The 25938-nt window shown below is 43.7% G+C and overlaps 1 protein-coding gene across 2 annotated transcripts in view; it reads right to left on the minus strand.

The window, feature by feature from the left end:
- The window catches only part of LOC121458895 (gamma-secretase-activating protein-like), an 88399-nt gene that overhangs the window by 31415 nt on the left and 31046 nt on the right, over positions 1 to 25938 (minus strand). For both annotated transcript variants that reach the window (XM_041668261.1, XM_041668262.1), the window contains exons 9-19: positions 21351 to 21455; positions 20823 to 20882; positions 18836 to 18879; positions 17139 to 17224; positions 11966 to 12043; positions 10483 to 10560; positions 8449 to 8541; positions 8121 to 8341; positions 5143 to 5212; positions 4532 to 4614; positions 183 to 236 (exon numbers count right to left, since the gene is read on the minus strand). In XM_041668261.1, coding sequence (XP_041524195.1) covers positions 183 to 236; positions 4532 to 4614; positions 5143 to 5212; positions 8121 to 8341; positions 8449 to 8541; positions 10483 to 10560; positions 11966 to 12043; positions 17139 to 17224; positions 18836 to 18879; positions 20823 to 20882; positions 21351 to 21455 — 972 coding nt within the window. The remainder of the gene's footprint in view (positions 1 to 182; positions 237 to 4531; positions 4615 to 5142; positions 5213 to 8120; positions 8342 to 8448; positions 8542 to 10482; positions 10561 to 11965; positions 12044 to 17138; positions 17225 to 18835; positions 18880 to 20822; positions 20883 to 21350; positions 21456 to 25938) is intronic.

Raw genomic sequence — 25938 nt, forward strand, 5'->3', positions numbered from 1 at the left:
CTTCAAACAGCAGCCCTAAGACCTGATACACTCTATGAGCAAGACTCCAGTCTCCAGAGAGCCCGCCCTGCTTTGGGCTGCACTGGTCTCCAGCAGGCTGCAGTTCTTTTGGGAACCACAGTGGTACCGGCAGCAGAGATCTCCTCAGGCATGAGCTTTCACCCTCTTTGCAAGCCACTTACCTTCATAAGAGGCAACGGGAGCTCTTCTGTCACAAGCATTAATCCAGGAATTTCCTGGGGGGAGGAGATAAAGCAGCATATCAAACACCACACGCTTTCCTATGGGGGGGAGCATACACAACATATCCACCATCCCACGCTCTTCCTAGGAGAGGCCACACACAACATATCAAACACCCCACCCTCCGGCCTCCTCAGGAAGTGCCTTCTGCACAGACAGGCGCTAAGGATAGCCAGCTTCCTGTGTGATAACCTCTACTTTAAATAACGTCCCAGTGTAAAAATAACAGGACACAGTGTCGTCACTTGCCTTGGAAAAGGAAAAGTGCTTTAAATAATAGCTGAGGGAGGAAAGATTGTTGGGAGGAAATGCAGAACAAATACTGCGTTTTAACACATTTCTACCTAACAATGAGGCAAAATACGTTTGAACTGTTAAAGTCATAATTTGATGAAACCATCAAATCATCTGTACACCTTTCTCCCTGTCCTCCGCCTTTCACTTACTTATCTGTAGCGCTAGCTGGTCTTTTCCTCTCTAGAGGGTACCAAAATCGGTGGGGTTCTCACACACTGAGGTCCACCATGATCACAGGACAGGAGTGCCCCATAAAGACTTTTGCACAGGCCAACAGCTGAGCTAAGACATGCTCAGTTCATGCTAGGAAAGCCCAGCACGGCATTCTGCTAACAGTGAGCACTAGATCAACCTTAATGAGCTAGTGGTTGTTGAATGTCTAATCCCAGGCAAGGGACAGAGAGGCTGGAGGATCAGAAGTTCAAGACCATCCTCAGCTCCGTAGTAAGTCTGAGGCCAGCCTTGGCTAAATGAAATCCTTTACATTAAAAAGTGGGGGGCGTATTTAAAAGGATAAAACTTCCCAAATTGTCCTGACCTCATGGATACTATGGAAAATGTATCTGTATGCTAACTATGTAGCCTGCCCTTCTGCCAGTTCGGATTTCCTTCCAAATGTAGCTGACACCAGAAAACAGCCTAGGATTGCTTTGTAAAAATGTCCAATTGGAGTCTGAGTGACTGGATCTTACGGACACACTACTCCTACGGAAGGACGGTCATCTGTGAGGCAGGGGTGAACTTTCAGAACATCTGAGCCCTTGAGTTCCCCACAGGAGCTCAGAACGTCTGCGTTAAAAATCACATGAACTTCATTCATCACCACTCAGCCACACACACAGACACCAAAACGGTGCTGTGTCTGTAGGGTCTGTGGTGGTTGATGCTGGCTCTCAGCTGAGCAGCATCTAAGATGACCAGAGGCAGGCCTCTGGATACAGCTGTGAGGAATTATCTAAATTAGGGGGTTGGGGTGGGTCACCCTTCCTTGTGAGTCCTGAACTGCGTACTGGGGGTAAAGCCAGTGGGGCAGGAGTGTTCCTTCTTCTCTAACTCTCGGCTGTGGGGCGGTATGACCAGCTGCTGCCAGCATGCTTTCTCCACCATGAAGGACTCTATCCCCCCAAACTGAAGGACTGTATCCCCCCAAACTGAAGGACTATATCCCCCCAAACTGAAGGACTCTATCTCCCCAAACTGAAGGACTGTGTCCCTAAAACTGAAGGATTGTATTCCCTAAAACTGAAGGGTTGTATCCCCTAAAACTGAAAGATTGCATCCCCTAAAACTGAAGGACTGTATCCCCTAAAACTGGAGAACTGTAACCCCTAAAATTGAAGGATCGTACCCCCCCAAACTGGATGGAAAATCCTGCTCCCTTAAGTCAGTTGCTTCTTGTGGCATTATTTTGTTATAGTGACATTAAAAGCAACCTATGTAAGTCTAAATAACATTTTAAAAGGCATAATTATAACATTTTAAAATAACTATAATTACAACATGCTTTAGAATTAGCAATAGGCAAGAACATTCTAATTTCTAGTATCTTACTTAACTATATAGAAGTCCATTAAAATGTATAGACTTTGGATCTGGTTAAATTGAGTGAGTGGGGGTTTTTTGTTTGTTTCTTTTTTCCAAATTCTTTTTTATAATTGTGCTCTTATAATAGTGTTTATAATATTTTTTAAAATCCAGTTGTTAGTAGGTATGGTATTGTACATTTTTAGTCTCAGTGAGAGGCTCCTAGACTAACCTGAGGTACATGATGAATTCTTTCTTTCAAGTTAAAAAAAAAAAATCCAAGTCAATCTTTCAGCCCAGATATGTGAACTTGCTATTTCCTACTGTGGCAAGTTTTTAAGTTGTAGCATTAGGGATGATTATAGACTAGGGAAGGGAAAGGTAAAGCTTACATCATTGCTAAAGATAAATATAAATGCATAGAGCTTTGGGATTAAAGGAGGCCTTTTAAGGTAACTTATTCTAACCACAAGACGTTTTAAAGCAACTTGGTAAACCCCAAGATAAGTCTGGTGTGTAGAGGTTATAACTGTGGGTTTCTCTGCATTTTCTTATGGGGCACTCAGATGTTACTGTGTGTGTGTTCACCAAGTAGCCTGTGCCACAGAGAGCCCCGAGAAATGAACAAATTTCTGCTACCCATCGGGATGGTGGCTTTGCAAAACCCCCAGCTCGAACACAGCCCAGGGACCACTGGTTCCGACCCTGCCTCTCTACTCTTCAGACAAAAAGCCATGGTTAAGAAGCACAGAGGACTGAGCTGTGCATTTCCTGACCCGATGGTGTAACCTGCAGACTTCCTGCCACACGACCACAGAGTGGGCCTATTCACTCGCAAGTCATCTAAAGGAAAAACAACCGCGTGGGTGCCCATTAAAGGAGAAGCCCAGGTCTTTCCTCTTACGATTTTACACCGAAGCAAAGGAATCTACTAACTACAGCCCAAAAGACAAGCAGAGAAGGGCCTTCAGGTGGAAGAACAAAGCAAAACAGAACAAAACAAACAGCCTACTGTTGTAAGCATCAAATATTAGAAACGAATCGAGCATCACTGTACGATATGGCAGCGCATGCACTTGGGAGGACAGGCAGGAGGATCAGAAATTTAAAGGTGTCCTCCGCCCCACAGGCCTTGAGGCCGGCCAGGCTGGGCCACACGAGTCCATGTCTCAAGACAAAAAGAAGAGAAAAGAGAAAAATAAATAAATAAATCAAATGCATTTAGATATTTCTTTTTTCTTTCTTTTTTTTAATATTTATTTATTTATTATATATACAATGTTCTGTCTGCGTGTATGCCTGAATGTCAGAAGAGGGCACCAGACCTCATTTACAGATGACTGAGCCACCATGTGGTTGCTGGGAATTGAACTCAGGACCTTTGGAAGAGCAGACAGTACTCTTAACCAGTGAGCCATCTCTCCAGCCCTTCTTTTTTTCCCTCTAGACAGGGTATCACTTCTACATAGCCAAGGACAACCTCTAACTCAGGATCTTCCCGCCTAGCTCTCACGAGTGTAGAATTACACGCGTGTGCTACACAGCAGGCTATGCCTCTACTGACTGTACCGCTACATAGACAAAACACAAAATGAAAAATGTCACAATTTATCCTAGCACATAGTCCCCTAAATTAAATTTATTGCTCTAAATTCCCTTTTCAATACAACTCCTGCTTCAGGACCAAGCACGGTGTTCCACTACGGAGCTGAGAGGGGCCAAGGAGAAGCGGCTGGCCGCACCAGCCAACCTCCTGCTGTAAAGGAGCCCCGACTGACAGGAAGAAGATCAGGGGAAAGAAGCAAGCTGAAGATTGCTGACTGACTCAGCTGGAAGCTTTTAGTACCTCCGTTTCTTTATAAATCCTTACAAAAACAGGGAACGGAGTCATAAAAGTCACGGTCTGCCGAGTATGACCACAGCGGCCTAACCACTCCTCGTTCATAAAAACCGACCGCACACTTTAGTCAACACAGGAGTAAACATGTCATTTTAGAAAATACGACCACTGAGGCTTAGCTCGGCCTGGCAGTTGAAAGAGGGACACAGACACCTTGTGTCTGCTCCATCAAGTCTATCAAACACTCCCAGCAATGGCAGAGGTCCGCTGCATTTCAGAATAGGCGCGGACATATGCATGCACGCATGTATGCATGTATAGCGGGTAGGATTTTACTATATGGAATATATCGTGTACCTATGGACAAAACCATACATACATATACATATAGGCTATGTGGTAAAATTTTTCACATTTGGCATCGTATTGACCCTCAAAATGTTCTAGATTTTGCAACGTTTAGATTTTAGATTTTCTGATTAGGGATGTTTATACATTCTGTCAGGAAACTTCAACTCAGTTCCTTATCAGTCAAGACAGAAGTGAAATCATGGCACTGGTTTCCATAACGGGAATTGTCTACCACTGGCCCACAGTGCTGAGGCCACTGGGACTCAGCTAACTTACTGTCTTCCACGTCAGCACAGAGGAGTAAGGTAGGAGCCTGTCCACGCCAGCCAGATCCGGATACACGCTCCAGTAGGAAGAAGCTGAGTCGGTTTTTAAAAGACACATCACGTGGTAAGAACAGAGAAATCAACGTTGTAATTTAACCAAATCAAGTAAGCCAATAAGTTTTCATCGCCTCGCTCATGCCTCTGGGAGTAACCACCATGATTTTATCTACGACTTAAAATGTTCAGGTTCTCCTTTTTACAATGAGGATATTTTTAAAAATCCCTTTGATACTGCTTCATCCCGGATAACGCTATACCACTTACATATAGCCGACGAACATAAAACTAGGCTCGGAAAGATGCATTTGACTGAAAATTTTGGTAATGAGGTTAAAGAATCAAAATCTGATCTTATATCTCTCTTATCAGTCTCTGAGAACCACAGTATCTTACAAAAACCACAAGAGGATGAAATTTAATTAGCCACTGATGGCAATCAAGTTAAAAAACAAAACTGATGCTCCCAAGAAGCCTAAACAGAGGCATTCGGTATCAGTTTCCTGATCTCCCTCAAACAAAAGGGCCAAACACAGCTCACAGCGCAACATCAGCAACACTTACCGATTAGAAATTCCTGGATGAGGTCAAATGAATGACAGGCAGAGACGTGCTCACAAATCCACTGAATAATCTTTAAAAAGAAAGACCACAGAGCCCTGTTGGCTTTTAAATCTGCACTCAGTCCCACCAAGGCGTTATATAAAAATGCATAATAAAAAAATACATATATGAATGAATTTTTAAATTTCACATCTATTTTGAAATGACTTGAAAAATATACCCGCTTCCAGCTTAAAAGCCAAGATAGCCCTGGCTGAGCATATCAGTATTGTAAATACTGCTTTTAACATATCCTTTTAACAGAGGCCTCTCGGTAGGCTCCAGATAAACTTTCTTCAATCCATTGTGTGTTTTGTTTTAAGAATTGATGGTGTTATAAAAAGTGCCCATCAAGAAAGCTCCTGGGCACAGGTGGCAATGCACAGCAAAACCACTGGGTGTAAGTTCCCTGCAGCTACCACTGTGAGCATTGCCACACTTCCCCACGAGGAGCGCCTGTTCATCCCCGGCAGCGGACACCTCTAAACCCCATGTCAGCAACTCACCCAGTTTCTACCCCTACGTCCAGCTGCTGGAGGAAGGGAACTCTCCTCTCCTGCTCAACAGGTACGGCGCGCCCAGCCGTACCTTCACAACAGATATCCTAAATCTACTGTGCCCGTTGTTCTTATTTTTACATAGGCAATTTAATACAAATTTCTATAAATGAGTGAAATGCAGATACAAAAAGAGTATCGTTGCATCAATAAAAGTTGTATATCGTGGGAAGGCTCAAAAGCATGCTTCTCAAACGTAAGACTAGCCGTAGATTCTAAAACACTAAATGACTAGATGTAAACAAGGGTTAAAATTGGGCAGACGCACGCCTGCACTTGGGAAAGGCCTCTAAGTCATTGATCATCTTCGAAATAACTTTGTAGGGTTTTTTTTTTTTTTTCGAGGCGATGGCTCGGTGGCTAAAGTGGCTGCCACACAAGCATGGGATCTGGTTTCTAGAACCCACATAAAAACGGGGATGCAGCGCATGTCTACCCCAGGGCTGGGGTAGGTCCACGAGAATCCAGCCTGCAGAAAAGGGAAGCTCCAGGTTTAGAGAGACCCTGTGTCGGGAATGGATGTAGAGAATGGCTGAAAACACATACAGTGTGGCTTCTGGACTTCCACACACATGCACATAGGTGTGCGTGTGCACACGTGTGTCTATACACACAAAACACGTGAAGCACGTGAAGATGCATCCACATACATACACAAGCCTTTTAGGAAGGACCAGAAAATCAGATATAGCATGTTAGGGCTGGAGGAAATGACTGACGTTTTAGTTTGCTAATTCACAAAGAACAGGCCTTGGCCTGCACCAAAGGGAAGCAGATGAATGTGTATTTTTATGCTTTTTTAAAAATATTCATTTATTTATTTAATGTATACAATATCCTGTCTGTGTGTATGCCTGCAGGCCAGAAAAGGGCACTAGACCTCATTACAGATGGTTGTGAGCCACCATGTGGTTGCTGGTAGCTGAACTCAGGACCTTTGGAAGAGCAGGAAATGCTCTTAACCTCTAAGCCATCTCTCCAGCCTCTTTATGCTTTGTTTTTTTAAATATGCTTTTTTTCAGCTAACCACTCAGCCTCTGACGGCATCCATCGCTGATTGACAGCAGGGTTTTGCTGACCTTTCAGGATAGCTTCAAAAGGTAAATAACCGAGTAGATGAGAATGCTTCCAATGCAGCAGTGTACAAGACAGACTAAGCTGTTTTATTAAAAATTATAAATACTTGCCACAGAGCTTAAACCTTCGGTGTTCTTTTGTTTGTGACAGGAATTTATTCTGCCGTCTAAGATGACATCAAACTTACTGTGTAGCCCAGGCTGGCCTTGGACTCACAGCAATAATCTTGTCTCAGCACTTGGGATTGCAGGTGTGAGGCACTACATCCAGCTTACTTGGCCCTCTTGGTAATGTATTGTACCAAACACAGACACGAACAGAAAAACAGGTAGCCTGAAAAACTCACTGTTTCCTGTGTATCTTTGGAGGGAGCCGGGTTTACAGTAGAGAAAAGCCAGCTGAGGGCTGGGTTAGGGACTCACACCTGACATCCCAGCACTTGGGAGGCCTATAAGAACTTCTGCAAATGTGGAGCCAGCTTGGGCCACAGAGTGGGTACCAGACTGCCCCGGGCTACAGAGCAAAACCTCACCTCAGAAAAGCAGGTAAAGGAAGAAAGAAAAGAGAGTAAGTTTTGTCCTTTATCTTCAAGATAAATTCACACCTGTGAATTCGGAAACCAGAGATGGCACCAAGCCTTAGCAACACTGACAGGCATTATTTATTTACTCATTAAGTCAAGAACTTTCAAGTTCTCATTGAAAGGAAACACTGTATGGTGATCCTTTGGCATATCTCAACGCCATGGCCATTATTAGGTAAAATATGAGTAAGGGAACACAGGCACCATAATTCTAGGAAAGTGTGCCAGTAACCAAGACAACCGCTACACCATGAACGGGCAGGTAGCAAATGCAACACGAATACACTGGACACAGAGACAATTCACAATTTCAGAGCAGGTGGAGCAGGACGGCACAAGGTCGCATCACGTTATCCTGAAGAGCACACCTCGGAAAACATGCGAATTGCTTCTTTAGGGGATTTCTCATTGATTAAGTCCAAGTTGATGTAAGTTAATGGAAGTCATGGACCGTGAAATGACAGATGAAGGGAACAATTGCACTCAGCAACCTGATAGGCGCACCTTCCCGGCCGGGTAGATGCACCTTCCCGGCCCGATAGATGCACCTTCCCGGCCCTTGGTCTGGCAGAGAAACCACCAGAAATGCAGCACCAAGGAGGAGCACGTCCAAGGAAAGACACTGCTGCTGAGCAAACGCAACTGCTGACCGTCTTGAAGCAGCAAGTAAGTACATTTAGTGTTGTCCGCCGCCAGTGTGTGAGCCCGTGCTAGCGTCTCACCTGATCGTCCTGGAAACCTGGGTCTTGGGCACAGGAGAGCGCGCAGTGCAATGCGGCCATCTTCTCGCAGTCTAGGTGGGCGGAGTTCCATAGGAACCACATCAAGAACGACTGGTCCAGGGCTGCTCTGTAGACCTTCCCGGAGGAGCAGTCCAGAACCAGGGACCCCGGCAGAAACCGCAAGGGACCGGGAGGTAGCACGGCAGCCATGTCGCTGTTTCCTAGCAACATGAACAACCAAAGCAGGTCATGGAATAAGAGACCCTCTCTGACCCAGACTTCTGTTGAAGTCAGAACAACCCTGAGGAGACCGCGGGAGGCAGCATACCTGTCAGAAACAGACTGTGGCAGGTGAAGTCTGGGTGCTGAACGTTAAGTAAGTGGAGGAAATGACCAGGGAAATGAACAGCTACAAGGCAGCCTACAGGAAAGAGAGACCGGAGTCATCCACCTGTGACAGTCTATCTAGGTGCAGATAAACCCGGGACCCCGCTTTACTCTGAACGCAGCAGCAAAACGGGACTTATTATTTATTTATTATTATTTATTTGTTTATTACCAGTAGCAAATGATCGGATTGACACAAGTATCGTCCCCTGAGTAGGCAGATCTGACTGACTTTGTGTGTCTCTTTGTACGCTGACTCCTGGTTGTATTGTTCATGCCTATAGTTTTGTTTCTGAGTCAACTGTAGCTTTCTGTGACTCTAAGTGAACTGGAAAGGAATTAGAGTGGAAAATATCAAGCAACAGGCCTGACTCTTTAACGTGGTGTGCTAGGAACAGCTTGCGATGGGATTGTCTTCATCGTCTCACGTCATCATTTTGTTTAAGAAATTTAAAGATTGGTATTTATCGAGAGCGCCTCTCTGGGACCCTTGGCACTCTGTGCCTTTGCCTTTCCTGTAAACCTAGCTCCTAGAGTTGGCCCCTTCCCAGTCCCTATACCACAGATCTTTGCACATGATTGTGAACATGTGTACCTAAACTGACACACAGTATAAAAACAGGCTCCTAGGGTCTCAGAAACACAGAGTAGTGAATTTCATAGAAGAAACTTCTGTGTTCTGTCAGCTAGCTGGTCTCCCTCCTCTATGGGGTACGAGCTAATCTCTTCTGTGGAAGCACCCATAGGAAGGGATGGGTGGAGGGATATTAAGTATCCTTTCAGAAGACAGGAACAAAGTAACAGTAAAGAATTGCAAAGCACTTAACATTGTGGCAATCCTATTGTAGCAAATGAGAGAAACTGTTTAGACGGACCTGGTAGAAAGGGGATCCAGTGATCTGTGTTAGCTCTATACACGACTGCTTAGCCGGTGTGTCATGGTGGTGCTATGTCCCAGGCAAGAGGACATTTGAAAATACAGTAAGGTGGGGGGCTAGAGAGATGGCTCAGTGGTTAAGAGCATGGCCTGCTCTTCCAAAGGTCCTGAGTTCAATTCCCAGCAACCACATGGTGGCACACAGCCATCTGTAATGAGGTCTGGTGCCTTCTTCTGGCCTGCAGGCATACACACAGACAGAATATTGTATACATAATAAATAAATAAATATAAAAAAGAAAAAGAAAATACAATAAGGTGTAGTAGGAGCACACGATCATTGGGATAAGGTGTGAGATTCCTACTAACATTTCTTAGTGGGTTCTAGGTGTTTTCCAGCCCTCAGTGTGCAGGACAATCTGCCATAAAATGTTAGTGCTTCACCCAAAATATCTGTAGCTACCTGACGGGGCCAATGATGGCTCTTGCTTGTGCACTGATCTGTGGAGCCAGTAACTGTGTCCATTATAACACTTTTACCACAGTTTTTTTTTTATTTGTTTGGGGGTTTTCATATTGAGAACAACTTGCAGGAGTCTTCCATCCTGGGATTGAACTTGGGTCAAGATCAAGAGCCCTTGCGCTTCAGGCTATCCTACCTGCCCGAGATCAACTTTCTGATGACCGGCGGCTGGTGCACACGTGATTGGGACCCTGAGATGAGGAAATAATCCTGGATTACCCCAGCAACTCGGTGTGGTCAAAATGTTGTTCAGAGGAGGGAGAGAGGAGTTTGCCTGCCGAAAGTGACCGCACAGCTCCAAAACAAAGGGAGAGAAACTAGATGCCGGACGAGGAGGATGTGATTTTCTCCTTGGACTCTGCGGAAGGAGCCAGTCCTTCCCATTACCTGACTTTCGTTTCTCAGCGCACCTTTCTGATTTCTGAACTCCAGCCTGGGAACAGGAGGCTTATGCTGCTTCCGTCCTCGGTGATGATAGACTATTACCTGGGAGTTTAAGCTAAAATAGTCTTTCCCCCCAAGTTGCTTTCGGTCATGTTTACCGCAGAAAGAGAAAAGCAAACCAGGACACCCACCAAGGTTGAGGAAAGTAATGCCCTCTGTCGCGTGTGAGCCAGCACTCCCAGGAGCGGCAGTGAAGGTCTTTCTGTATCCTGCAGATGAAGAGCGAGAAGCCAGAGATTTAAACAAGGCTCGTATTGACCTCACACTGTGTAACAGTCTCAACCTTTAGTAACCAGACAGGGCAAGTGCCTGCTGGCTTCTAGAAGTCATGGTACCTCACTCTCCAAACGCACTAATGTGGACCATTGTGAGGGCAGTCACAGTAAAGCAGATGTCCCAGCCCAGGCAGAAACCCAGGCTTGTGTAGGGAGAGGAGGGTCCATGGGGTCTACTCGGTGATCTAAGATGGAGGTCATTTCAGCTTGCTCCTACACGCTACGGTTTTTACCAACCTTCTAAGGGTTCTGCAGATCACAGACCCATGCCTAGGGGGATTAAGCCGCCTATAAAACTGTTGGTCTTCACTCTACTCTTCTGACTCAGTGTTTGTGCTGGCTGGAATCATATCAATTATTAGAAACACACACAAAAAATGTCTTGCATAAGCTTCCGCTGCTTAAGAATATGTCTACACTAAGTACTGAAGTTACCTTAGCTGTTCCATTAAAAAAACCCATAAACATCTCTGCCTTGATTTCTAACACCCTATAACATCAGGCACTACTGCAGGATTCTAAACTTCTTTGTGGCTTGGCATAAAAGACATTGAGGTCTGGAACGGAAATTCCAGCTTTAAAAAAAATTCAGCCACACTCACAACAAATACTCTACAAATATATAAAAATAATTGGGGGGAGGGCGAAGCAGGGTCTCTCTGTAGTCCTGACTGGCTTGGAACTTGCTGTATAGACTAAGCTGACCTCAAACTCAGAGATCCTCTGCTTCTGTCTCCTGAGTGCTGAAGTTAAAGGTGCGCGCCACTGTCTGGCGCAACTGTAGATTTGTAAGGAATTAAACAAAGGAGCAAAAATCCTCCTTAGCATGGTTCAAACTGAAACTATCGCCGAGCGCGCTGGGAGCTCAGAGGCAGCAACCTCATCCTGCTCCCCAGAATGGTGCATGCCGGCATCACGGCCACACACATGTGAAATAAATTAATATCTGAGTTTGGTGGCGTAGCATATTCTGGAATGTCAGCCTGTTTACAATTGAGATCAAAGAAGATTTTAACTAAATTCCTATGTAACTATGGGAACTAAAGGTAAAGATTAATAACTAAAATGTCAAACCAATACACTTTGGAAAATGCATCCATTAGAAATGGTCTATAGTTTAGAATAAACCACACGCTGGGATAAAAATATGTAGTGCAAAAGTCACCTATCTTACTAGTTACCGTTAATAAAATTTTTCATAAAACATAACCACACAGTTAATCATAAAGTAAACTGATAAAATTGTTTGGTAAGTGTTAAGATGTTCGCCATTTATCTAATTTGTTACTGTTTGGAAAAAGTGAAAGATAAAAGTCGAAGAGACCAAACTAGAAAGTACCTTTATGAAGATAAAACACGGAGTATGTGACTTCTTCCCCAGAGTCGAACTTTGGGCTATAACACACACACAAGCCCCCTAGGAAAAAGAAAGTATTTAATAACATTTAAACCCATCTATACAATAAATTTCACAAGTTGTTATTCACCCGCTTCTGTTTCTAGGTGTCCCTTCCCATCTTACTTCATCCATCATCCCAGACTCACAAAGTCATAGTAAAAGTTGCTATGACATCTGAAATCAGCATTTGTCATCCGGCTGTAGGCTGTGCACTGGGCAGGCTGGGGACGGTGGGAAGTGAACAAACACCCATTCCTCTACCCGGGGAGCTGCAGGAGCCTGGAAGGAGCCCCACCTTCCTGAAACTCTGATGAATGTGCACACACTGTCTGTCATTCTACCTGGCCGGCCCCTCTCACCACCTCTCAGAGCTCCGGACTCCAGCTATCCAAACTGTGTTTTTTAATAGAAGACATCGGTATTTGTAAGCAAGATTGAGATGCAAATTATGAACCTTTCCTATGAGGAATGGGAGTAAATACATACAATATGTGAGGCCATACTCATCAAGGCTGGGTGCCTGGCGGCTTGAGCCCACGTCAAGGGTGAACACCTAGTGTGGCATTTCCACCGTCACTAACCTCCCCATCTCTCTCAGTCTGTAAAACGCTATATTATTTCTAGTAGCTAATGTCAGTTACCTACAAACAAAGACAAGCTGCTCAAAATGATCTGGTTGAGAATCCCTCATTAAAAATGCCCAAACCACAAGTGTTTCATGTTTTAGGCTCTTTAGAGTCTAAAATAAACTCTCCTGGCCAAGCATCCCGAATCCAGTTTTGCTTTGTTTTAACAGAGTTTTTCAGTACAGCCCGGTGGGTCCAGAATTCATTCTGACATGGGGCCAGCTTTGCCTGGGTCCTTGTCCCTCTGTCTCCCAAGCTCTTGGTTTATAGAGCACACTAATTTGGCAGTTAATTCTCTAAGCCTCAGTTTCTTTGTCTGTACATTTAAAAAAATATAGAAATTATTTCTTAAGGCTCATATGTGAGAATCAAATAATCTATATAAATCTCTGGCAAAAATACTTACCTCTGACTCTGAAAGTTAGCTGTTATTATTATTATTCCAGAACAGTTTGGCTGCTATTTATAAGATGGAGGAAGTCACAGTTCGAAAAACCAAAACACACTCTTAATGTAATATCCAGAGACTTTTAGTAAATACTCGTCAGCGATGAAGATAACATCTCCACATTGGCTCACCTCTGGGAATCATTTAGACAATGAGAACTATTCCAGACAAGTTTTCCAAGGAAATCATCTCACTGGATCAGCTATGTAGGGGCTCTATGGAATGCTCCTACGCTGGCCTAATTCTGAGAACTTGCCATCGTAAGAGCGAGCAGTAGGTTCGGCAACCGCCACTGGCTACCTCCCAGGAAGTGGTGCTCAGAAGGCGGGCAGCTAACTTACCCCCCCATGACGGTCTAACCATACCGCCTAGTCAGCGCTGACCAGCAGATGTGGAGGTGATTTTTGTTTGGCCTCCTTCTGTGACAGATACACTAGAAGTGTTTGCACGAACTCGTAAGTTGGCTCACAAGTGGCCTTACACACTAGCGAGAGGACTCTGCCCTCCGTTAAATCTCAGGAGAACACCCATCACTCAGATTTTAGCCTTCCGTGCCTTGGAAGGGACTCAGCTCACTTCCTGGGGCAGGGAAATGCAGGTCAAAGAAGCTTTCAAGAGCATAAATCCAATGCTGAGGAGACACAGAAGCTTCGAGGCCCTAGGAGTGATGGATGCCGTCAAGATCATCAAGTCACCATCGTCTCAGAAAGGAGAAGTAAACGGGGCATGCGCAGGGCCCTGAATCCATCCCGTGTCCCTTTCTCAACCCATGTTTCCAGGTTTCAAGGCCCAGCCAGACCCACACTATCCCGGAGGAGCTACACTCGGATTAGGCAATTTTGCACCTTTCTCTAATATTACTTTACTGGAAAAGACCTCAGTGGGGAAAGGCCATGATGGGGAGCCTAGAAAGGGAAGTTCGGTCCAGAAAGCTCCCCAAACCGGAAAACCACGGCTCCATTCCACCTAAACAGCAAACAGCTGAATGGTATGGCCGTACAAAATTACCCGCAAGTCCAGATCACAGAACTCCTCCCATTTGCAAGCTGCTAATTCCATGGCAAGAAATTGCATGCGAAGTGGCTCGCTCCAAAACGGAGAGCCTGCAGCTCACCACACGCACAGTTCCTCTGCTACGTCCATCTCACTGCAATTTCTGCAGTGTATTTAATGAACCATCTGGTATTTACTCTGGCCTATAGGCTGGATTCTCTCGCCAACTTGCCTAGCCACCCCACACTCTTATTTATTTTAACCACAAAGGCAAGACATCGTTTTAAAACCTAATTGGAAAAAAAAAAAAAAACAATGGAAACAGGTAACCTGGAACGCAAAAAAAAAAAAAAAGACAACAAAAAATGCTTCTGCAGCTTGTTTTATCACTCTTAAAACAGACTTACTTTTTCTACTGCAAAGCAGACTGTGAAGAACAAGGCCCATTTTCTACCCCCTTGGGCATCGCCAAGAAAGGGAGACATTCTAGGTCTCGTGCCAGATGAACTCAGTATGTTATTAAACAAGTTGTAGTAGCCCTTTTGGAAGTTATGGTTGCTGCGTTCATATCAAGTTCCTCTGAATAAAACAGAAAGGGAAATCCCATGGAGAAGTAAAGCTGAGGTGGTGACAGGCAGGGAAGGACCTACCCTCTCCATCCCACTTAAACAACTGGACTTTAAAAAAAACAATCCTGGGGCTCGAGAGATGGCTCAGCCATTAACAGCACTGACTGCTCTTCCAGAGGACCAGGGTTCAATTCTCAGCACCCACATGGCAGCTCACAACGGTCTGTAACTCCAGTTCCAGGGGACTCTAGGCACATGGCAAAACATCAGTCTACATAAAAACCCTAAGTCCTGTGTCTACTTCCTGCTGCTGCCTCTCTCTTGAGTGTCTATGACTTTATCTGCCTCCACACACTGAAAATTATATGATTAAACAAGACATATAGGTCTTCATTATATTTTTATTATTTTATATGCTTGAGAAGTATGAACATAATTGTGATAAGACAAAGTCTTCTATGACGTTTTATAAATCTTAGAATAAAATCTAAAAGGTTTCATGGTCTGCAAGGCCCTACCCGCTTCGTCTATCCCTGCCGACATTGTCACCTGTCTCGGGCGGCCCCTCTCCTCCCCACCCCTGCTCGCTGCTCATCATTCACAGTGGGAAACATTCACAGTTTCCAACTGAAGTAGCACAGGCTTTGACTTCACCGGGACTGGTTGGTGGGGGACACGCGTGGCTCAGGAAGACCAGGATCGACAGGATAAACAATGGGACTATTGTGTGGGAATGGGGAAGGAAAGGAGCACTTTTCAGGACTAAAGGAGAAGGGGAACGGAACGACCAGGAGAGAGGGAGAAACAGAGATGACCTATTAAGCCAGAACATATTGAAAACTCTATCTCCCATTAAAAATTCACCGTAAGTTCTCCCAGCTTCCCGTAATACTCATTCATGACATTCATCATGGCTCTATTTGAATATTATGTGTGCACTTATGAAATGTCTAAAATCTTCACCAAGAGAAACCTCTACTAAAGGTCAGGTCATGTTTGCTCTGCACTGTGTTGCCTAAACTTAGCATAGGAGACTGGAGAGATAATTTGGTAGTTAAGAGTGCTTGAGAGTACTTAACTACTCTTGCAAAGGAGCAAAGTTTAGTTCCCAGCATCCTCAATGGCTGCTTCACAGCCTCCTGTAACTCTAGTAACTCTAATTCCAGGGGGATCCACTGCCCTCTTCTGGTCTCCACAGGCACCTGCACCCACGTGCACATAACCACACACAGATACACACACACACACACACACACACACACACACACACAGAGGGAAACACTTATTCTCAATTAAAAATAAAATAAAATATTTTGAAAACCTTAGCATATGGTTAGATTAATGTGTGCATAGCATCTGATTTTTATTTAAATAATTATATATATATATATTTGCAAGGAGTAGGTGATTTCAATTCAAAAACACTTGTGCTCAAGAAGTAACTATCTGCTCACATAGTTTATTAAAAGTGGTTAGGATGCCTTGTTTTCGGGGTTGCTTTAGATGTTCATTGAACTTGATATGCTTTCTCATGAGACTGATTACATATAATCATATTTCTCTTCTTTCGTGTTTAGATTTCCTTTTCCCCCCTCCCCATGTTCTCTACATAAACATGCATGGTCAAGCTCTGACGTTCAGAACAGCAGACTGTCACATATATTTATGTGCAGATACATGGGATAGCAGCCCATCACGTAGAGTTCACGGGCTTAGATCCCACACGCATTCATGTCCAGGTACACGGGCTTAGATCCCACACGCATTCATGTCCAGGTACACGGGCTTAGATCCCACACGCATTCATGTCCAGGTACACGGGCTTAGATCCCACACGCATTCATGTCCAGGTACACAGACCATGGGATATCTCCGTGGGTAAAGTACTGACCATCAAGCCTGAGACATGAACCTAATATTAGAGGTCACATGCTGAAGGAATCCCTTCCACAATCTGTCCTCTGGCTTCCACACGCATACATGCAATGGCACACATGTGCCCATGTGCCCACAGACATACAAAGCATGGAAAACAATGTAAAAATAAATAAATGATTTGACCCCTACATATCAGTAAGGCTGACACAGAGAGCACCTCCTGTGGGAAAGCTTGCATTGGATAAATATGAATCCACCTTCTCTACTAAAATCACATCAGTAAAACCTACTGGATCAATCACCCTGTTAGTGGTGGCTTTTTCTCCTTAATACAAATATGTATGGAATCATAGTGGAAGGACAGAGGAGTCACTCCCCTTCTGCCAATAGCTGTGAGCCCTAAGTTCCCTGCTCAGTGACAAAGGGGTAAAATCATAGTGGAGAAGGTAATTATAAATGTACATATAATATCCATTTCATTGTTTAATAATGTGGCTGATATAGTTCATATTTGGGCTTCACATAGTAGAACAATAAATATCTGCAGTTTGTATAGAATTCAAGTTAATTAAAAACGGTAAGGATAATCCTGATTCTACCTGTGTGGCTGGTAAAAATGCAAAGAGAAGGCTGGTTCCATGATTTCTCTTGGTCTTGATGATAATCATATCCAAAGTTGACAAACCTAAGGTTATAAAGGAACAGAAATTATTGAATGCATGTAAAGAGGTGTTCTCCTCATACACGCTATAACCACTACGGCACTCTCACAGACGCAGAAAAACGCTTTTGATATATTTCAGCACTCTGTTGCCATAAATAGGCACAATTAAACATCCACGTATGTTTAACCAAAGTCGATGAGAAACTGAACAGTTTGGGACTGCCGTTACTCTAACTTTGGAAGACTTTTTTTTTCTTCTGACCTTTGATGTACTCTATTTTGTCTTATTTTTTCAAATGCTTTTGCTTTTTACTACACATAAAATACTCTCCAAAAAGAAAAATCTTGCCTTTTGTGTAAAGAGGAAAACAGAAAGAAACAAAGCAAGAAACCGGGCTGAGTTACAAGTGGGTTTACCTGGGATCTTGCCGGCAGTAAAAAAGCATTTGATGTGTGAGCTAAATGCATTCGGGCTGACTCAGAGAACCTTCTGCTTACTCACAGGGAGATAAGCACTTCCATACATATAAGTAAAAGCAGGTGCCCTACAGAAATCCATGGCTAAGGAAATCATCACAATTGGCTTTATACCATAAATAAAGGACATTGAGCCTATAATTCATGTTCCTAGAGAAGCTAAATAAGGTGAATCCAAAGACAAACACATAGGCATCCTCAGGAATATTAACCTTCATCAGGCGATGAAAGGAGACAGAGACAGAGACCCACACGGGAGCACCGGACAGAAATCTCAAGGTCCAAATCAGGAGCAGAAGGAGACGGAGCACGAGCAAGGAACTCAGGACCACGAGGGGTGCACCCACACACTAAGACAATGGGGATGTTCTATTGGGATCTCACCAAGGCCAGCTGGCCTAGGTCTGAAAAAGCATGGGATAAATCCGGACTAGCTGAACATAGCGGACAATGAGGAATACTGAGAATTCAAGAACAATTGCAGTGGGTTTTTGATCCTACTGCACGTACTGGCTTTGTGGGAGCCTAGGCAGTTTGAATGCTCACCTTACGAGACCTGGATAGAGGTGGGCAGTCCTTGGGCTTCCCACAGGTCAGGTAACCCTGATTGCTCTTCGAGCAGATGAGGGGGGGGGGACTTGATCGGGGGAGGGGGAGGGAAACGGGAAGCGGTTGTGGGGACGAGGCAGAAATCCTTAATAAATAAATAAATTAAAAAAAAAACAATTGGCTTTATACATGAAATCCTGAATCCACTGATAAGTCAACCTATATTCTGTAAAGAATGGGAACACTAATAATAGATCCACAAGGGACTAGGCAGATTAGTGGTCAGATATTAAGAGCACTAGCTGCTCTTCAACAGGACCTAGGTTTGATGCCCAGCACCCACATGGGCAGCTCACAACCTTCTGTAACTCCAGGTACAGGGGATCTGATGCCCTCTTCTGACCTCTGCAAACATTGTAAAAACATGGTACACAGATATATACACAGGCTAAACATCCACACATGTAAAATAAAAATAAAACAAATCCTAAAATAGATGCACAAAATATCAGACATTCCAGTATCTACTATCACAACTAGGAAAAGATGTCATCATTTTGTTATCTACAAATGTCTATGAAATTAAATATCCTGTGGGTAACTTACTTAAATCTTAAGCCACTCAATGATATGTCCAAGGGCATTTCAAACTGCCAAAAAAAATGAGGATATCAGCATTAAAAATGACATTACAGGTCTTCCCCAGAGAAGAGTGTATCCATTGACTGTCCAGTGACAAATGGCCAGCTCTTAAATCATGCAAATAGAATTCACATAGCCATACATACATGAACAAATGTGTACACATAGCCATACATACATATACAAATGTGTACACATAGTCATACATGCATATACAAATGTATACCTATAGTCATACATGCATGAACAAATGTGTACCCATAGCCATACATGCATATACAAATGTGTACCCATAGTCATGCATACATATACAAACGTGTACACATAGTCATCCATGCATATACAAATGTGTACACATAGCCATACATGCATATACAAATGTGTACACATAGCCATACATACATATACAAATGTGTACCCATAGTCATGCATACATATACAAACGTGTACACATAGTCATCCATGCATATACAAACGTGTACACATAGCCATACATGCATATACAAATGTGTACACATAGCCATACATACATATACAAATGTGTACACATAGTCATACATACATAAACAAATGTGTACACATAGTCATACATACATAAACAAATGTGTACACATAGCCATACATATACAAACATGTACCCATAGTCATACATGCATATACAGATGTGTACACATAGCCATACATACGTAAACAAATGTGCACACATAGTCATACATGAGTATACAAATGTGTACACATAGTCAAACTGCATAAACAAATGTGTACACATAACCATACATACGTATACAAATGTGTACCCATAGCCATACATGAGTATACAAATGTGTACTCATAGTGATACGTGCATATTCAAATGTGTATCCATAGTCATACATGCATATGCAAATATGTACACATAGCCATATACGTGTATAAGTAACATTACACAAAATGTGTACACATAGCTATATGTGCATACAATAAGTAACATTACACAGACATGTATATGCATATTCATATCTGCATAAATAAGAATTAATGAAAGAAGAAGCCATGAATTTGGAGGAGAATGGGGAGGGGTATTGGCAGGGTTTGGAGGGAGGAAAGGGAAGGGAGAAATTTTGTAACTCTATTATAACCTCAAAAAAAAAGAGTTAAAAAAATGGCATTACATGATAACAGTTGTGAAATGCAAAGCCAGCTGCCAGTGCTCGGCTGGTCTGGTGATAAAGAGAACACTTGGGCATCTTCTCCAAGGGTGAGCCCAAAACCCACAGGGCAAGGAGTCTACTGAGGATGCTCTGGAGTTTACAGACATTTAGTGCATGCTTCCTGCCTACACGGCCAACTGTGCCTTAAATGACTATCATGGACAGTTGTGCAGGAGGACAATTAACAGCAACAACCGTTCACAGGACAGACAGTCATGGATGGAAGGAAGCCTGGGGTATCTTTTAGAGTGGGTGAACTAAAAATGGGGCAGGAAAGATAAGAAAGTCTTGTAATAGTGTGAAACCAATATGTGCTTGATAGCAAAATTGGTCCTCAGAAAGGAAATACTCTCTATCCCAGATAAAGCAGTGTAGTGCCTTACCATAGACAGACAGACGCTAGACACTTACTAAACTGTACACTCTGACTGACCCCTTTCCTCATCCTCAAACCCATTCTATTCATGTTTCCTTTTGAGTCAAACAACGTGCAACCACTTAGTGCAATCTACTCTGGACCACATCTATCACCTTCCTCTAAGCACCTCTTAGTGCGGGTGCTTTAAAAGCTCCCCACCCCGTGTATGCTGTCCTCTGCTCCTGCATCAACTGTGCATCTGTCAGAGAGATGCAGCCTCAAGACAGCAGAAACCAAGTTATTGGATCATGCAAATGACTGACACAATATCAAAATGTCAAAAGTTTTGCTTATGGTTTCAACTCTAGTAAAATTGTCTGGGCAGATCATTCTATCTACTTACCATTAAATTAAAGCTTTCGTCCTCCCAAAACTGGATGCACTTCAAGACACTCTTTGATTTCTAGAAAAGAAAATGCTTGACATCTTATCTCCAAAAATTAAAAAAGCTGAAGAGAAAAAACAGTCAAGAAGCCATAAAAATAAAACCTGTGTGTTGTCTTTAATAAATCTCCATTGGCAGTTCCAATTAATGACACTGTAGTTATTAAAAACCTATAGCACAGGCTAGAGAAACACCTCAGGGAGTAAGAGCACTGGTTGCTCTTCTAGAGGACCTGGGTTAGGTTCCTGGCACACACATCGTAGCTCACAACCACCAGTAACTCAGCCCCAGGGGATCCAACATTCTCTTCTAGCCTCTGCAAGCACTATACATACATGTCACATAGATGTACATGCAGATGAAATACCCATATGCATTAAATAAAAAAAATAAATCTCAAACATATTTAAGGCACACATTGTTAAAGTAATGATGTCAAAATTATACTGTTTCTATAGAAACAGGTACCAATGGGCTGACTCTTACCTCCAGTTCAATGTAGTATAATCTCTGCTCTGACATATCCCATTGAGCCCAAACAAAATCTTCAGTTATTCTGTCTCTTGGGAAGTGGATAGAATTTCTAATTACCTAGAGTAAAAATGATTTTATAAGTATTTTTAAAAATGACAACCTAAGTCATTACTTATGCACACGCTTTCCCTATGATACATGTATATACCCGTACATTAGTGTTAACACCTCCCCACCCCCACAACATACATGGTTTTCCTACAGAATATTTAAGGCGTCATCGCCTCTTCCCAGTACCCTGTTCTCTGTTCTTCTTAGCATAACAGGCAGGTTGGCAGAGGCCACGCCTTCCACAAACGTCTGTACTAACAGAACGTGTATGGCATCCTGTTGTAATCACACTCCTTCGGTCAGGTCTCCAGAGACAAAAGCCTTCACCTCTGAAGACAAAGGTTCATGATGTCAAGGAAGCAGCAAGCCTAACAGAGAGCATTGTAATGGCCCAGCTGAGCCGTTCACCAGCTGGTGGCGTTGGTCATAGTCTTTCCTTTACGTGCCCCACAGGGGTGATGGGTGGCATTGCCTACCCGTCAGCAATGCTTGACTCTTAGCTGTCAAGAGCTAACTAGGATTTTGAGTTTTGACCAAAACCTCAGAATCCCCATACAAAAGCAAAGTTCCTTGGCTGTGTGTTCCTGTGGGGCTTTGTGTGCTTCTATAGTTACACCTTAGCACTATAACTGTCCCAGTGAGCGTGCACACCTCCAGGGACCTCTGCTGACTCGTGCCTTGAGTGGTTCTAAAATTTAATATTGCCCAAGGACTGCTTCAATAGATGAAGGAAGACGAAATAAGAGTACATTAAGAATATATTGATGCAAAGTGTTTGTTTAAACTCAAAGGACAATAGAGATTTAACATCAAAGGAATGGGGCAGGGGACACAGCTCAGCTTGTGCAGCCCTTGCCTACTGGGCAGGAAGCACCAGTCTCCAGCTCCCCGTAAGTCAGGCCCTGCAGCACACGAGTGTGTTCCCAGCACGTGAGTGTGTTCCCAGCACGTGAATGTGTTCCCAGCACGTGAGTGTGTTCCCAGCATGTGAGTGTGTTCCCAGCACATGCGTGTGGTTCCCAGCATATGGGTGAGCTCCCGGAACATGAGTGTGTTGCTGGCACACAGGTGTGTTCCCGGAACAAGAGTGTGTTCCCAGCACGTGAGTATGTTCCCAGCACTTGGGACGATCAGAAGCTTAAAATCATTACTGGCCACATAGTGAACTCAAGGGGGAACTGAGGCCCAGAGATGTTAGATTAGGTTGTGAAGTTAGTTCACCAGAACCGCGTCCCAGCACCTGGTATTTTGCTAGAACTTTCTTTTACAGAGCAGCAGATTTTACAATGGCTTCACAGAAGGGGCTAAGAATTCGCTTTCCAGGGCATGGGCAATGGCTCGGTTGGTTAAATGCTGTGTTGTCAGCATGAGAGACCCTAAGGTTGACCCCCAGACCCACAGAGAAAGCCAGGCACAGTGCTTGTGCTTGTAATCCCAGGACTGGGGAGACACAGACAGGAGGTTCTCTGAGACCAGCTGCCTGCCCAGTGTATCCTAATAGGAAGCCCCAGGCCAGTGAGAGACCCTGTCTCAAGATAGAAGGTGGATGGTATCTGAGGAATCATACCCAAGTTTGACCTCTGGCCTACATACACACACACACTAGCATATATACACACATACATACATGAACACACACACTAGCATATATACACACATACATACATGAACACACACACCAGCATGAACATACAAACACACATCAGTATACACATGAATACACACACTAGCACATATACACACATACATACATGAACACACACACCAGCATGAACATACAAACATGCATCAGTATAACACACTAGCATATATACACACTTACATACATGAACACTTACACCAGCATGAACATACAAACATGCATCGGTGTACACATGCATGCACACACACACTAGCACACATACACACATACATCAATGAACACACACACCAGCATGAACATACAAACACACATCAGTATACACATGCATGCACACACACAAAATACACACACATATACACCCAGCTCTGTTTCTTCCTCTGCTGGGTCCACAGCCACTAGGCCGTGGGAAGCGATGCCAAAGATCTTAGAGCGCCTTCGGTATCCTCCATATCCACACCGTCTCTACGCGTATGAATTCTGGTTTGGGGGAACAGGTTTGGGAATCTTTCCAGCCAGAGCCATATGATGACAAGATGAGCATCAGATTCTGGCTGAGCACGTTAAAATATCCACTGTGTCCCTCTGGGGTGGCATCACTCCGTTTGTCCGTTAGAAGACGGAGCCACAGCGCCACCTCCCTCACCTAAGGATGTTGTGGCAAACGGGGAATCGAACACCCTTACGAGAAGCCATTGCTAAAGCCTTCTGTGTGGGCAGAAGTGGTGCCCACAAGGGGCAGCAGAGGATGGAGAAACACTAAAGCTGGGCCATCTTCGTCAGCAGGACGCTGTCTGGGCAGCCGGAAGGAGCCCCTCCCCTCACCCCCAATGATCCGACACTTTCTTCAGTCCCTGCTCATTCCCATCTAATACGCGTGCTGAACTTCCTCCTCCAAGTTCTCATAGCTGTCCTCGGGATCCAAACACTGCCCCTCCTCTGTGGGTCACCACCAGCCAGAGCCACACCCACACGGCCTGCTTGGTTTCCCGAGGCTTTCAATGGTAGCTACAAGGTTAGTAAATGTCACTTCTGTTTCGTTCATATAACTTTAACGTCTTCAGAGAAACATCCACATTCTCAGAGGAAGATTATTTTGAGGGCTGTCAGGTAAAGGTCCCTGCCACTGAGCCTTACAACCTGAATTTGATCCCTGGAATCCACAGGGTAAAAGTTCTCTGATCTCCATACTCATCCCATGACATGTCACACATACACACATGCACACGCAAGCACACACACGCACACATGCATTCACACACGCACACACATGCACACATGCATTCATACACACACGCGTGCGCACATGCATTCAGACACACACGTATGCACACACATGCACACATGCATTCATACACGCACACATGCATTCATACACACGTATGCACACACAAGCACACACATGCATTCATACACGCACACACGCATTCATGCACATGTATGCACACACAAGCACACACGTGCACACATGCATTCATACACACGTATGCACACACAAGCACACACATGCACACATGCATTCGTACACACGTATGCACACACAAGCACACACATGCACACATGCATTCAGACACGCACACACTGGTCACATTCAAACACATACACTCACATGCACATACATACTTGCCCACACACATATATACTCACACTCATGCATGAACACACACTCACGTGCACACACACGTACACTTGCATTCATGCACACGCATACACAAAGACTCATGTGCACACACATGCACTATCATGTGCACACAATGCACACAAGCACACATATCACAAATCACAACAAATAAGTGTAAAATTAAAGGTTCTCTTATACAGGCTAAACAATGAGTAAAACCATTTCAATATCTATGCTATATCTAAAGTTATAGAACACCAAGTAGAAAAACAAACAAGGATAAAATCAATAAATTTTCTTAATAGCAAATTTAAATAGCCAGTACACAGAGAAGTTGCCCAAATTGAAAAAACAGTAAAAAAATATAGATTAATACGGCAGTAAGATATCAGTTCACACCCACGAAATTGGGAAGTGTTAAAGGTGAATTTACCTGATACCCTCACACTTTGCTTGTAAAACTAGTTTTGTGAGTCACAACTAGCAAACCCTCCCAAAAGTTACTAAGTGCACATCCCATCAACCCAGTCATCCAAATCTGAGGATCGAGGCCAAAGAGGTGACCATACCAACATGTGAAGGTGTAAGCAAGGCACAACATGCTAAGGTCCAAACACAGAATGGCTGAAACATCACAGACACCATGCTGAGAACTGCCACTCACTTCCTCAGAAAACACATTGAAGCTATTCTAGCTAGCTTCTAGATAATTACACAGCCAGTTAATAATAGACCAAGCAGGGTTTGTGGAGATAAACGTGGAATCGACATGAGCTGATAAACATGAAGAAGATGTGAAAGGACACATGCCAGACAAAAGGGGAGTGGAGGGACACCGAAGTCACGGTCCTATTTGCAATGTTTATATGTTAAAAATTAAAGAAATACAATTAGTTACTTTTCTACTTACTAACCTATATCCTGATACAATAAGTCAAACAGCAAACACAAAGGCAGAGATTAAATGTATTATGTTATGATTCTATTTGATTAAAAAAGTTTCGCCTATGTGTGTATCTAACCTTGGACAGGTTTGCACCAGCAAGCAAGACCATGGAGAGACTCAGGGCCCAGTGGGTGTGAGATCAGGGGGGTCACTAACTCCTCCACCTTTTTTTTTTTTTTTTTTTGCTTCATAGGTCATGAGAGTAAGACTATTATTCAAAAGACACCAAAAAATGTCAGTGGGGTTCATCTGTCCTCAGAAGTCTAAAACAAAGTTCTGAAGG

Source organism: Microtus oregoni, unplaced genomic scaffold (assembly GCF_018167655.1).
Source record: "Microtus oregoni isolate MIOR12 unplaced genomic scaffold, Mior012 000018F_ref0000195, whole genome shotgun sequence".
In the NCBI taxonomy this organism is placed as follows: Eukaryota; Metazoa; Chordata; class Mammalia; order Rodentia; family Cricetidae; genus Microtus; species Microtus oregoni.